The sequence below is a fragment of the Mesoplodon mirus genome (genome assembly GCF_964341445.2).
Source record: "Mesoplodon mirus genome assembly, chromosome: 5".
NCBI classification, from domain to species: domain Eukaryota; kingdom Metazoa; phylum Chordata; class Mammalia; order Artiodactyla; family Ziphiidae; genus Mesoplodon; species Mesoplodon mirus.
In genome coordinates this window covers 114,691,297-114,705,004 of record NC_138980.1, presented here as the reverse complement: position 1 = coordinate 114,705,004, position 13,708 = coordinate 114,691,297, and the positions used below count along the sequence as shown (strand labels likewise).

The 13,708-nt window shown below is 32.6% G+C and overlaps 2 protein-coding genes across 4 annotated transcripts in view; one reads left to right on the top strand and one right to left on the bottom strand.

Annotated features, from left to right (window-relative positions):
* The window catches only part of CCNH (cyclin H), a 56,892-nt gene that overhangs the window by 12,891 nt on the left and 30,293 nt on the right, over positions 1-13,708 (bottom strand). Inside the window, exon 10 of one of the 2 annotated variants that reach the window (XR_014294315.1) lies at positions 7,038-7,155. The exons of the other annotated variant lie outside the window; for it this stretch is intronic. The gene's annotated coding sequence lies outside the window, so the exon portion shown is untranslated. Of the gene's footprint in view, positions 1-7,037; positions 7,156-13,708 lie in introns of those variants that run through there. 2 annotated transcript variants of the gene reach the window in all.
* RASA1 (RAS p21 protein activator 1) overlaps positions 1-13,708 on the top strand; it is a 109,211-nt gene that overhangs the window by 91,512 nt on the left and 3,991 nt on the right. For both annotated transcript variants that reach the window (XM_082624070.1, XM_082624071.1), the window contains exons 14-23: positions 1,014-1,171; positions 1,677-1,753; positions 3,071-3,243; positions 3,768-3,927; positions 5,053-5,195; positions 6,646-6,761; positions 7,521-7,607; positions 10,091-10,158; positions 11,684-11,772; positions 13,032-13,109. In XM_082624070.1, coding sequence (XP_082480196.1) covers positions 1,014-1,171; positions 1,677-1,753; positions 3,071-3,243; positions 3,768-3,927; positions 5,053-5,195; positions 6,646-6,761; positions 7,521-7,607; positions 10,091-10,158; positions 11,684-11,772; positions 13,032-13,109 — 1,149 coding nt within the window. The remainder of the gene's footprint in view (positions 1-1,013; positions 1,172-1,676; positions 1,754-3,070; positions 3,244-3,767; positions 3,928-5,052; positions 5,196-6,645; positions 6,762-7,520; positions 7,608-10,090; positions 10,159-11,683; positions 11,773-13,031; positions 13,110-13,708) is intronic.

The window sequence follows — 13,708 nt, the reverse complement described above, 5'->3', positions numbered from 1 at the left end:
AAAGTGACTCTTGTTTTACTTATGGGAATTTCCAATAAGCTTGGTGAATTTAACATACTGTTCTATTGGAAGTGGATAAATGGTTATTATTTAGATGACTGAAAGTTTTATTCCCTGTAACCAGAAGTCTGATACTTTCCCAGGGACATTTAATTATATGTATAATCACTATGTGTCCTCAAAACATGTTTTAACATTTTGAAAGCTATAGAAAATCAGATTCAATTTTTGTAGATTGTATCTTGTGAGAAATTTCAGGCATGAATTATTTGTAGGTATAATATTATATATATATATATATATATATATATATAAAATAGCTAACAATGTCTTGAGCCCTTTTTATGTGCCAGGTACTCTGCTTGTGCTTTTATACATATCATTTCTAATCTTCACAACTTGCAGTGCAGACTTTATCCTAATTTTACATCTGAGGAAGCTGAGGCTCATAGAAACTGACTTGTGCAAGGCCACACAAGTAGTATGTGGCAAGAGGGAAAGAGAACCTGATACTAGAAGATAGATAGTTTAAGTTTTGCATCAAAACTGAAAAATAACTTTGCTTCTTTGGATCTGTATCCTTTTCTGTAAAATGAGATGGTAGAATCAGTATTTTAAAAATATTTTCTAGCTGTGGAACTCTGTATAGAAAGAAAATCTTCCAGATGAGCATTATATAGCATGTTAGATTTTGATTTGGGTGGTAAGTTATTTACTTAAATTAATAAAGAACCCTCTTCTCAACTTCATTTTCTCTGAACCATTGTTTTATAGCAGAAAAGGTGTATTTCATTATTTTTGCAGGAATGTAATTAGAGAAGTAACTTGTAAAATACAATCGTATTTATTTTTTTAAGTGGGAAGAATTTATTAAAAGGGAAAAATAACTGAAGGTCATGTTTTCTGAAAAAAGGGGAAAATAAGTCACTATTTTGGGTTTTTATAATAATTGCCTTTGAAACCTAATGCATAATTCTTGAAATCTGGGGTAACGATTTCTGTGTTTTCTTTAGGTCAGCAGCCTTGTTTTACATATTGAAGAAGCCCATAAACTCCCAGTAAAACATTTTACTAATCCATATTGTAACATCTACCTGAATAGTGTCCAGGTAGCAAAAACTCATGCACGGGAAGGGCAAAACCCTGTATGGTCAGAAGAATTTGTCTTTGAGTAAGTCTTATTTTATCATTACATTAGATGATTTTCTTTTGCTGTAATGCATTTTCTTTCCTTTTTAAATTTTTTTTAAACTCTGTATCTAAATCACTCAGAACACGGTGCCAAGCTCAGGCATTTTAATAATACACTTTTTTTTCCTCTATTGTATTTGTTCACTTTTACTAGTAAAGTGCTGTGTCCTTGGTTTTTCACCTAGTTATTAATATGAATTACCATTAGTGATGAATCCCAAAAAATTTACTCACATACACAGACAAAATGTTTACAAGGGTTTCCAGGATTTACTCGAGGAAGTTAAAGACAGTAGGGAAAGTGTAATTTGCTTGTCTGTATTCCTGTGTACCAAATAATAAAACATGTTTTGAATCTAGTTTTAAATCTAGCACTTTCAGCTGGGTTAGCAGCAGAAATAGGGGGTTTATTCAATACTAATAAAGGAATTAGATAGTTTTATGCCAGGACATTTTCTTAATTCTTTTTCTCCTTGCTGCTTTAGTGATCTTCCTCCTGACATCAACAGATTTGAAATAACTCTTAGTAATAAAACGAAGAAAAGCAAAGATCCTGATATCTGTAAGTTGACACAGAAATTTCTAAAGTAAAAAAGCATGTTTTATATACTTTGGAAATTCACAATGAAGTATAGTCTAAAATGGAAATTAAAAAGGTGTGTAAGCAGTGTAACTTGAGATAGCTTTTTATACTTCTAAAAGTATTGATTGCTGTATCTAAAAAAGAAAAAAAGACCAAAAAGGCTAAATTGTATATACTGTAAACTTAAGCCCTTAGGATTAAAGTAGGATCTGCTCACCCTCCCTCCACAACGTATAGGAAGAAAAAGAAAACAGTAACAGTGGTCATCTTTCTGTGGTGCTTCCTTATCCCTTCTTCCTACTTTTTAGGTTTCTCCTACCTTCCTATACTTTGCATGTAAATGAAAAAAAGCACTCTTAAATTTTTTTCTTTAAACTAAGTTACACTGCTCACTTCTGGTAGTCAGTACTGGTTCTCGGCAGCACAACTTTTCCCAGCCTGTTTCTGAAACAGGCGGCAATGGGATTTAGCAATTCACACCAGAGTGAATTAGGTTAATCCTTAAATACCTTCTTAAAAATCAGGCTTAGGGGGAAAAAAAGTGATATGTGTTAACAGAATCAAAGCCTGAATTTTTTGCTATAAATAATATTTATTCTGTAATTTCTGTACTATTAAAATGCTTAACATTTTTAGTGGTTCCCCATTATTTTTAAGATAAAATCTAACCCCCCAGCAGTGATACAGAAGAAAGGCTCTTTCCTGATCCACTCCTCCCCACTCTTACTTTCACTGTGTAATCTTTTGTATATCCTTCTTTCCAGCTACACCAGCTTTCTTATAGCTCTTAAATTGTTCATGGATTTTTAAAACCACCCACTATACCTTCTGTTCAGACTGCACACACTCTTTTTCTCTGTTTCTACTTAGCTACACTTCCAGATCCTGTTACAAGTCAGCTTAAGGGGGTACCTGTTTGGAATGGATGTTTAACCTCCACAGAATGAATTAGATATTATTTCTCTGTACTTCATTAGCATACACCACTTTACAGCACTTAGCATGGGGTATCATAATTGATTTCTTGCCTCCTTGGCTAGACTGTTACCTCCATGCAAGTCAGAGACTATATCTTAATCATGTCTGTATCCCACATCCCTGCCTATCAGAGAGTCTGGCACATAGTAGGCATTCAGTAAATGAATGAAGTAAGCATTTAGTATTAAATTTGTATTACTGAAAAGTCCTTTAATAAAAAGCATTTAACACTATAGATAAGATAGAACATTAGGAAAATTTGTGTGACTAATTAGTCATCTTTTCAGACAGTAATCATTTGATATTTTTCTGTCACAGTATTTATGCGCTGCCAGTTGAGCCGGCTGCAGAAAGGGCATGCCACAGATGAATGGTTTTTGCTCAGCTCCCATATACCATTGAAAGGTATTGAGCCAGGATCCCTGCGCGTCCGAGCACGATATTCTATGGAAAAAATCATGCCAGAAGAAGAGTACAGCGAATTTAAAGAGGTATTAAAGTTATTTACCAGTCCAATTATTTTTAAAGGCATTAAGAAAAATAATTAACTTTTTTTCCCCCAGCATCCCTACTGGAGTATAATCGCTCCACAATGCTGTTAGTCTCTGCCGTACAACAAAGTGAATCAGCCACACGCACACATATATCCCCATATCTCTTCCCTCTTGCGTCTCCCTCCCTCCCACTCTCCCTATCCCACCCCTCTAGGTGGTCACAAAGCACCGAGCTGATCTCCCTGTGCTATGCGGCTGCTTCCCACCATACCCATTGAGTTAAACAAAGTAATTTCATAGTTTAGTGGCACAGTGACAGGCAGAGAAGGTTGAAAAGCCTTGCAACAGTATGGCATTGCTTTTAAGAGACTATAAATATGTAGGTTACAAACTCATTGTTTTTAATAAATTTATTCAATAAAACATATTCCTAAATGTATATAGAACGTATTTCCTGTTAATGTTACTGAGAATGCTTAATGCTGTATACTTTCAACGATCTTTCTTGATGTCATTTTTAGCTTATACTGCAAAAGGAGCTCCATGTAGTCTATGCTTTATCACATGTATGTGGACAGGACCGAACACTACTGGCTAGCATCCTACTGAGGATTTTTCTTCATGAAAGGCTTGAATCGTTGCTGTTATGTACACTAAATGACAGAGAAATAAGCATGGAAGGTACAGTATGGATGTGGTAGTATGATACTTTTAAAAACTGGTTAATGATTAGATTTTATATATCAAATATATATGTACTCTATCTTAGAACATATTAAATAGTTAAATCATTTTACAAAGTTACTCAGTTTTTCATTCATTAAAAATTACAGTTGGAATGTCATTTCTGATTCTTAGGCTGGCTAATATGGGGGGGGGGTAATATCTCTAATACAACTTTCTGTCATGGCAAATTAGAAGCTGTAAGAAAGTGACTTCCGTGTCCAGATCAATGGCTCATACTGCTTGGTTATTAAGAATAGTTTGGTATGCTTACCATGTTCTCGTTTGTTTTTTGCTTATAAATTCATTGCACAAAAGTTGGGTGTTAGCTGCATTTTATTTCTGCCTTCTATAGGTAGGTAGTTTCCAGGCAATTTAGCTGGACTCACAGTAGTTTGTAACAGCTTATAAATATGTCAGAATAACCCATTTCAAACCAGCCCTTTGACTCAGTAACAGTACTTGCTTCTAGGTTCCCCAAATAAACTGTAAAATCTAAAACTATTTCCTCCTAATCATAGAAAATATAAAAATATATAGATTTGTCAGGAAAGATAAAGTGGTGGTACATATTTTACACTGAGATTGTCTTTTCTGACAATATTTGTGTTTTTTTACGATTTTATTAAAAGTCACGAATAGCCATATTTTAGGCAAATAAGTTAATTTATACTGGGGTTTTACATTACATTCTTGTTTGTAAATTAACTCAGATTTTTCAAAGTGTGGGCTCAGTGGACACCAAAGGTGGATTCTAGTCCTAGTTTTGTCACTATTTGGCTCTTTAGTCTTAGATAAGTCATATAACCATCCAGAGCCTTTGTTCATATAATGTGGCAGTGTTAATTCCTTCTCCTGTTTATGATCTAATGAAATGAAGGAATAGAAAGTCTTCTGAAGAGTTAAGTTTATAGGAATATAGGATGTCATTATAATCAATATTTAATGCTACATGCAAATAAACATACTTACTTAAATAGCTGTAATTATCTGAGGAAAAAATGAATTCATTTAATTTCCAATTTGGTTCACATCAGTACAATCCTTTACAGATAATTTTTTAATATATATATATTTATGTAGATGAAGCCACTACCCTATTTCGAGCTACAACACTTGCGAGTACCCTGATGGAGCAGTATATGAAAGCCACTGCTACACAATTTGTTCATCACGCTTTGAAAGACTGTATCTTAAAGATAATGGAAAGCAAGCAGTCTTGCGAGGTGAGTATTGCAGCAAAGAGCATATTTTAATAGGTAATGCTTTATAGCTAACTGCACTTCAAGGCAAATATATTAGCTGTCTGAAACTGTTCATCAGAACAGTTACACCTTTTGTAAAAATGTTATGCAAAACAGACTTTTTAAAAAAGATGTACTTCATTTGGAGATTAAAAACCTCGAATTGCACCAGAAATACATGAAAGTACTTTATCATTTCTCCTGCTGTACTAATGATAAAAGTGTATGCTACTTTCAGAAAGTGTGCAAACATAAATTGAAGTTATTGTTAGAGATTTCTGTTGTGTAAGTTCTATGTGACACTTGCTAATAACATCTAGGTTTCTCCTCAAAGGTTTTCTTGAAGTAGGGGTGGTGGTGGGAGGGTCAGAAGTACAAGATAACCCCCTCAAAAGCAAATAAAAACATCCTTTTAGATTATTGAGGCTTCAGTGTAAACTCATAACAAACCATTAAGAAGGAGTAGAATCTCATTTATATGGCTATTCCATCATTTTATTTTGAAGGCAGAGCAACTATAGAAGGAGGATATTAAATATATTTTTTATGTCTGATACAAAAATAAAGGAACTGCTTTTGATAATGTACACTGGGAGCACTCAAATTGTTAATTCTGCACCAAGTTGTCAATTTTTACTAATTAACTTAAGGGGAAGAAATGGATAATTTAGTGTTGAAACCAGGGGTTAACACCATAGTTGGTCCAATAAGTGTAAAGGATACAGAAATGCAGCAAGTCTGCAGAAAGTCTCCAGATGTTAAATCCAGGCTAGGGAATTTAGATTCCTATAGATAAATCTACTCCATTAATTCTAGGTAAGAATTCTTAGATTTTAGAAGTTACTGGAAAGTTTTTAGAAGGGTTCATGATGCTGCCTCTGAGGCATTTGGTATTTTATTAGTCATTTAAAAAGTCTTATCTCATTCAGAAAAACCTTTCAATTTTAATCAGCTTTTTTCCTCAAATAAATGGATTTAAGATAGGTTTTATAATAATATACGGTGATCTTTCTTTCCAATTAAATACTCCTAGTATATGTGTGCATGTGGCCACTGAAGCTGGGATTTTGTCTTCTGGTTGGGAATATTATATTTAAAATAAAGTCTAATACAGTTTTATGTGCCTCTAAAAATCTGTGGTAAAATGTGGTAAATGAATAAAAGAAAACTTCATTAATGGTATTAACCCAAAGCAACTGAAAACTGTTGAATAATCATTGCTCTTCAGTTGAGTAGATGGGAATTAATGGTAATAAGTCCATTAGGAGTTCCACAGAGCAAACCCCAGTTAGCCCCACACCACCACCAAAAGACTAATACAGTTTGAAAAATGGAAAAATAGAGAACCTTGAAAACAACTGCTTGATTACCTTGATTCATTTGCATTTATCATTGCCAAGATGCATTTATATTGATTTATTCCTTCTCTTAGTTAAGTCCATCAAAGTTAGAAAAAAATGAAGATGTGAACACTAATTTAGCACACCTATTGAACATACTTTCAGAGCTTGTGGAGAAAATATTCATGGCTTCAGAAATACTTCCACCGTAAGTGGTGAAATTTTAATTTGACAAGAAACTGTATATTTGCATTTTAAAAAATTTGTATTTCTAAAACATGTGTAAGCTTTTCCACTGTCCTGATGTTATTATACTCTGAAGAAGTTAGGGTTTTTAATCTTTACACGATGAATTGTGTTTAAGGAAAAAGAGTGACTTGAAGAAACCAAACTGAAATATTTGCATTAAAATAAAACAAATCATGTTTTTATACAGGCCAGTATGTCTGGTTTATATAGTAACTTGGGGAAAGAATAGAAGCTTACCTCAGATTTGAGGAGGTCGTAAAAGACACGTATCTCTCCAGTCTGTAGTTGAACATCTTGCTCAAAATGTACACGAGATAATTACTCAGTGTCTGCTTAGCGGCTTCCGGTGTTAGCTTATTCAGGTAGAAGTTAACTTACATTAAAATCTGTCTCCCTGGAACCTGTACTCATTAGTTCCTCTATATCCTCATTCCAGTACTTTTTCATACTTTTCTTTAATACAGAAGTAATCTAAAAATGGTAGGATTTCTTCCAAAGTAAATGTAAAGAACTGGTTAAATGAATTGATGATGAAAACTTTTTAAAGTTTTCCTTATCCTTTGCTAAATATCACTACTTGTAACAGAGAACTTTTTTGGGGAAAATGGCCAGTTGCATTTAAAAATGTCATGTATTTCATAAATTAAGCTTTAGGCTGCAACGAGATCAGTATTTTTCAATTGCTTTCTGTATTGAGATGGTTGTGTTATCTTGGCAGGACACTGAGGTATATTTATGGGTGTTTACAGAAATCTGTTCAGCACAAGTGGCCTACAAATACCACCATGAGAACAAGAGTTGTTAGGTAAGACTTACTGTTTTGTTAAATCATATAGCCTGCACTGAGAGTCAAGTGGGTAATTGTGAAAATGTGGAGACTAACAGTATACAGTATGCAATTCCAGACCTTTTTTCTTTGACTTTTATGTCAGAGCCCTGTTGAATATTTTCTGAATTCAGATAGCTCCTAAACTTTGACTTACTTTGTGTTTTTGTTTTTGTTTTGAAGTTACTTAGCTAGCAAGCTACCTTTTTGCATTTTCTAAAAACCTCAACATTCACTGATGGGAGGAAAGAAAGACTGGTTGATTTGTGCTGAGAACGAAAAGCAATAATTGAACAGTTTAGATATTAATTAATTGGTTTGTAACAGTTTGTGACTCAGGGCTAATCTCCAACCAGAGTCTACTTAGTTCTGAAGCTGTTAGAGTGTGTTCATTGTGCAGTAATTAGGAGGAATTGCTTTGTCAAATCATAGCATTTTTGTAGCTTATATAGGGGGACTTTGTTGTCATTTCGGTAACTTTTCCAATGAGGAAGCAGATCTGTAGAGATTAAATTGTTTGCTTAAGGTTATACAGAAAGTTAGTGGCTAAGGCAGAACTAAAGGCAAAACATCTAAGACCCAATCTAATATCCTTAACACTCCTGTACGCTTTTGTTAAGCACACCCCAACCCATTCAAGACAGTAGGAAATTAGTGCAAAAGCATCAGAGAATTCAGGAGTCTAATAATAAAATTTATCATATAGAATATATGCTGCCCCTCATGTTATACACTATTAAAAAAAACTGGGCAACTACTGAAGACACCAATATCATATAATTAGTTTTGAAAATGTGTGTTAATCCTGCCCCCAACCTAAATCTTGTAAAGAGCCTTCTACTCTTTTTGCAGATAAAATCTCTCTTGGTTAGTAATGATATGACATAAATGTTTAAGAATTGTAGACCCTGTATTTCTTGGCTTTAGTAGTGATTGAGAGGAACAGAAACGTATTATAAGCATATAATGTTGAAGCACAGTTGTGTGTGATGTAAATGAAAACTTTTGTAAGTTTCAAACAAGTATATTTGTTAAGCAAATAGCTGGAAATTCTGTTATGTGGATTATCTGATACTACAGGGTCTTTTAAGGGGCATTTATGGCCCAGGTGGTGATTTCTATCCCTAGTTAAGCTTTTAAATACATGTGTAGATACCTAGTATCCCTCTTAAATTTAAAATCACCTCTAAAAATTCCCAGAAAGTGGATTTGCACACTGAAATTCTTTTATGGTTTGGTGTTGCTAGATTGTTTTTCAGATTCAAAGACAAAGATATCAAAATGTTTTCAAGCAAAATTTATGCAAGATTCTTCATAAATTACCTGCTATAAAGAAATCTAAAGACTTAATAATTGTATATTAAGAATAAATGCTATCTGAGAAGCAACACATTAATTTTTCTAAGACTCCCCAAAATTAGCAAACATCATCATTGGGAGGTAAATGCTGAGAAGCTGGGTTAAATTCACTCTAATAGAGAACAGAGACTGTGTCAATTATTTTAATCTCTAAAAGGAATTTTATCAACTTGGAAATAATGCTTGTCTTTACAACGGCAGGTGTGAGGTCAATTATTAGTGTGGATTCCTCTTAAGAGGAAATTAGAGAAATATTATCTACACAAAAACATAAACTCTACCAGTAACTGAAGAAGGGAGCAGACTAGGAATAGCTATATACACTTGTAGTTTTACTTTGTACTTTGTTCCCAGAGTAAGATTAGCAGGTAAAATCATATATGACAACTGTTATTAAGCCATGTGCTTTTATACTAATTTTTGGTTTTGCTATTAATATTTTGTTATTTGAGAACTCTTTTTTTTAACTTTAGAAAGCTTGATGTCTTTTTCTTCATTGCCTTAAAAGCTTTTCAACATTGTTTGTATATATTTTCATTTATCAAGAAGTCACTTTTTCCCTAGTACAATGGATTCTTAATTTTTATGTAACTCAACAAAATCAGTATAACCAACTTCATTTATAACAGACTTTACTGAGCTGTTCTGTTTAAAGAAAGAAAGAGAAGTTAGAGAACATTAGTTTTAGGACCTTACAGGACTATGTGTCTATTAAAAGGGTTTATTTGTACTCCTACAGTATTTCAGAAATTCTTAGTGTTCCTAAGGACACTCCTTCCTCAAAGTAAGTATAAAATGCACTACTAGCTTGGAATAAGTAAATAGTAGCCAAAACAGTAAATGTTACAGATACAACTTAAATATTCCCGAAGTAAATCTAAAAATCTAAATTTGAGAAAAGTGAATAATGTTTAAGCAGCAACTATAAGTTCTTAAAGTAAGATACTTTAGCTTATTATTTTCATAAAGTTACATATTTTGTCTTCCCTACATTAGTTCAAAGTTCATGGTTCTACAGGTACTAACATTTTTGTTTATATATATTATTTTAATGTAACACATATTGTAGTTTTCTAAAAAAACAAAATTTCCCTCCCATTCAGTGGTTTTGTTTTTCTTCGACTTATCTGTCCTGCCATCCTGAACCCACGGATGTTTAATATCATCTCAGGTAATAAGCTTTTAATAAATTTTGAAATTAAAAACTAGTTTCATACTCTTTAGTAAGGTTACTCATTTTTTCTTTTAAATCTTTTTTTTTAATCCAATTATAAGACTTGGTATAAAACATTCCAAAGCACCCCTTTCTTCTTCCTTTTGCTACTTTACCTTTTCTTTCCATTTTGTTTCTTAACCTTTCTTTCCATCTAATATTTGAAGCCTGAGATGGCATGATTAGACACAAATCATTTTTTTCCCATCCCTACCTATGTCTCAAACTCTTATGATGACTTTTCCAGCCTGCAACGTTGGCTTTTTCAAGTTGGGAAGAAGAGCTTCCTGTGTGCTTTTAACCCATGCTAGACCCTGTCACTACCATTGCAAGTTGGATTTTAAAATTACAGCTGCAGTTGCAGTAGTACTCTGTGAATACTTATGAAGAAAGTGGCCCTTTGAGATTTCCCAGTAGAGATTTCTTGTCACCAGCTATATAATGTTGACTGGCATTTTAAACTCCAACAAACCAGATTCAGTTTTGCTTATTACCCAAATGCCCATTATGGATTGACTTTCAGATGTTGTAGACTTTTCAAATAAAGGATAAGAATGATATTTGTGACTACAAATGTAATCATGAGCCATCATTAGCAGAAGGAATCTTAAGTATTTTTGTCTTAATAATTTGAAGCTCAAAATTGTATTAAAATTTTTTGGAGTATCTTACCTTTATAGCCATCATATCTCTGTAATTATCTTCAATTGCTACTAAAATGGTTAAATCTATGGGTCTAAGAATTAAGGGTTTAGGATTCTTTTGGAGAGATTTATCTATCTGAATGTTAGACTCTGAACCACTAGGCAATATTATTTATAGTTTAGCAACTTCAGATAAAACGAGACAGTCTAAAATCAGGCAGCCAGATAGACTATCTATAGGTTTTTACTGTTAAGTAATTATGTTTCAGAGCTTAAAATTAATAGAGACAAATATTTTTCATTTACATCCTATTATCTATATAGGGCAGTGCTTCCTGATTAACCTTTAAAATATTTTTTAAAAATTAGTAAATTGCATGTTTTTCTCCTCAAAATAAAGCAGAGATTCCAGACTTTATCTTTGTTATTGAGCTTTAAAGTGAATTATTTGAGTCAGTGGAGGCTGGGAGCAAGGAATTGCTCATATTGCAAATTGCTAACCTTGGATGGGTTGAAATTAGCTTTGTGGATTGTCCTGAAGGTTATGTGGAGTAACAAGTCTTTTTAGCAATAAGATAAAGCTTTGAAGTATTTTGAAATATCCTGTAGTACCCTTTTCACAAACTAAGAGCACTGATAAGTGTATTCAGTTTTTCCCCCTTTAAATCAAGCTCTTTTGAATTATACAGGTCATACTTTTTCCAAAAAACACTGAGTTCTGAATGGAGGAATATTAGTATTTTTAACAGTAAAGAAATATTAAAGTGCTAAATTTATAATGGTTTACTTGGAAGTACCTTTGGAGTTGGTGTCATTAGCTGTACCCAATTCTCTTATAGATTCCCCATCTCCTATTGCTGCAAGAACACTGATATTAGTGGCTAAGTCTGTGCAGAACTTAGCAAATCTTGTGGAATTTGGAGCTAAGGTAAAAACATTTTGATACTTTTAAAATGTCATTTATGAATGAAACTTTGACACGATAAAACCATAAAATATGGCATAAGTAAATTTTCAACAGTGGATATATTTCATAAAGATAATTTATGATTTTGTTGATATGTTCATATTTTTAGATGCTTTTAGATTTTACTTTTTAATAGTGGAATTTTAAAAACCACCATTTTAGCTAGTAGTATAGAAAGGTATTTTTTCAGTATAATTTCCAGTATAATCAGATTCTTCCACTTTTAAATATAAATGAGCATATTTTTAAATGCACCCCAATCAATTTTATTATGTATTGCACAATAAACATTCTCTGTAAATATTAAAATTCGGGTGAGTTTTTAAAACACCCATATGTGATCCCACTGTCTAAAGATAATGACTGTTAATGTTCTGGTTGGGATAATACTATGTCATCTGCTTTTGTTAATATTAACAGATAAGTATCCTTATATGTACTTCCTTTCAAACTTGTCCAGTTATTTCCTTAAATGAACTTTGGAGTAAAAGTACTAAGTAAGAAGACATTTTGCTCCCCACAGCCTTGCCAAAACTCAACTAGTATTACTTTTTTATTTTTGACAATCTGATGAGCATGTTACTTTTTGTATCATTATTTCATTACTCTTAGAACTGTATGATTTTTCATGTCTATTTCTTTGGAATCGACTATTGAGGTCCTTATCTCATCTTACTGATTTTAAGAGTGTATTAATACTAAACCTTTCCCGTTTTACAACATAGCATATTTTCTAATCGGTTTAAGATTTTAGAATGAAGCAGTTTATAGTATGACTCAGCTTTTGAACTTATCTGAACCCTGAGGCAGGTTATGAGTACTAATTTTTTATTGCAGTCCCTACCACACTATATTTTAATTCCCTATATTCTCTGCTAGGTTCTAATAACCTCTGAGTACTTGGCAAATATTGATAGTTTCTCACTAATTATTTTTGAATGACCTACATATAAGAAATTGTGTTTGCTAGGCTATGTGTGCTTTTTTTATCCAGAATGTTTGTTCATTAAAAGTACTCCATACTCCTATTCCTCAGAATAGCTGCTTGCTTATTAGAAGGGAAAATATGGTCATTGTATGATTAAGTTAATTCTTATGAATAATGTGCTGCTACTGATAATTTGATTTATAAGAATTTTTGCTACATGTATGGTTTTTGTTATGGACGAGATAATGTTTTTTATGTATATATAGTAAGCTTTTTATTTTTATATTTTTAGGAACCTTACATGGAAGGTGTCAATCCATTCATCAAAAGTAACAAACAACGTATGATCATGTTTTTAGATGAACTTGGGGTATGCATATAATTTTTCAAGTACTTTGACATCTAAACTTAATATAGCTGAGTATAACTCATTTAAGCAACAACCTTTAGAAAGCTTTTCTATCCAGAGCTTTAAAAAAAAAAAAAGCTGCATATTTTTGTCTACCTTCCTAAACAAATTACTTCATTTGATATAATTATAACAATTTATTCTTACACTGAATGATTTATACCAAGAATAGAGGACTGTGGCTTTTGAACTGCCTGTGTCAATTTTTAGTTTGTCCCACCTCACCACTATGACATTCTGTTGCTGCTTTAGCTACTTTAACTTTGCTGCAACTGTGTGGAATTTGAAACAAGATGGATGACCCACAGTTCTGGCCAGTTGAATAAGTAAACGGACTGGAGAATGTATGTTCCTGTGGCTTTTCTAAGAATAAAATACATGGATTTGGTGTTAAACTTCATTCAGAGGGACTACATATGCCTTACTTAGGCATTTATAAATAAGTTGTGATTATAAAATTAAGAATGGGATTTTTAAAATAATTTTTAAGACCCTGGATTTCTTAGTAAAGTTAAATTTTCTTGTTATAGATCTTCAGATAGTGAATCAATTAAAAACTA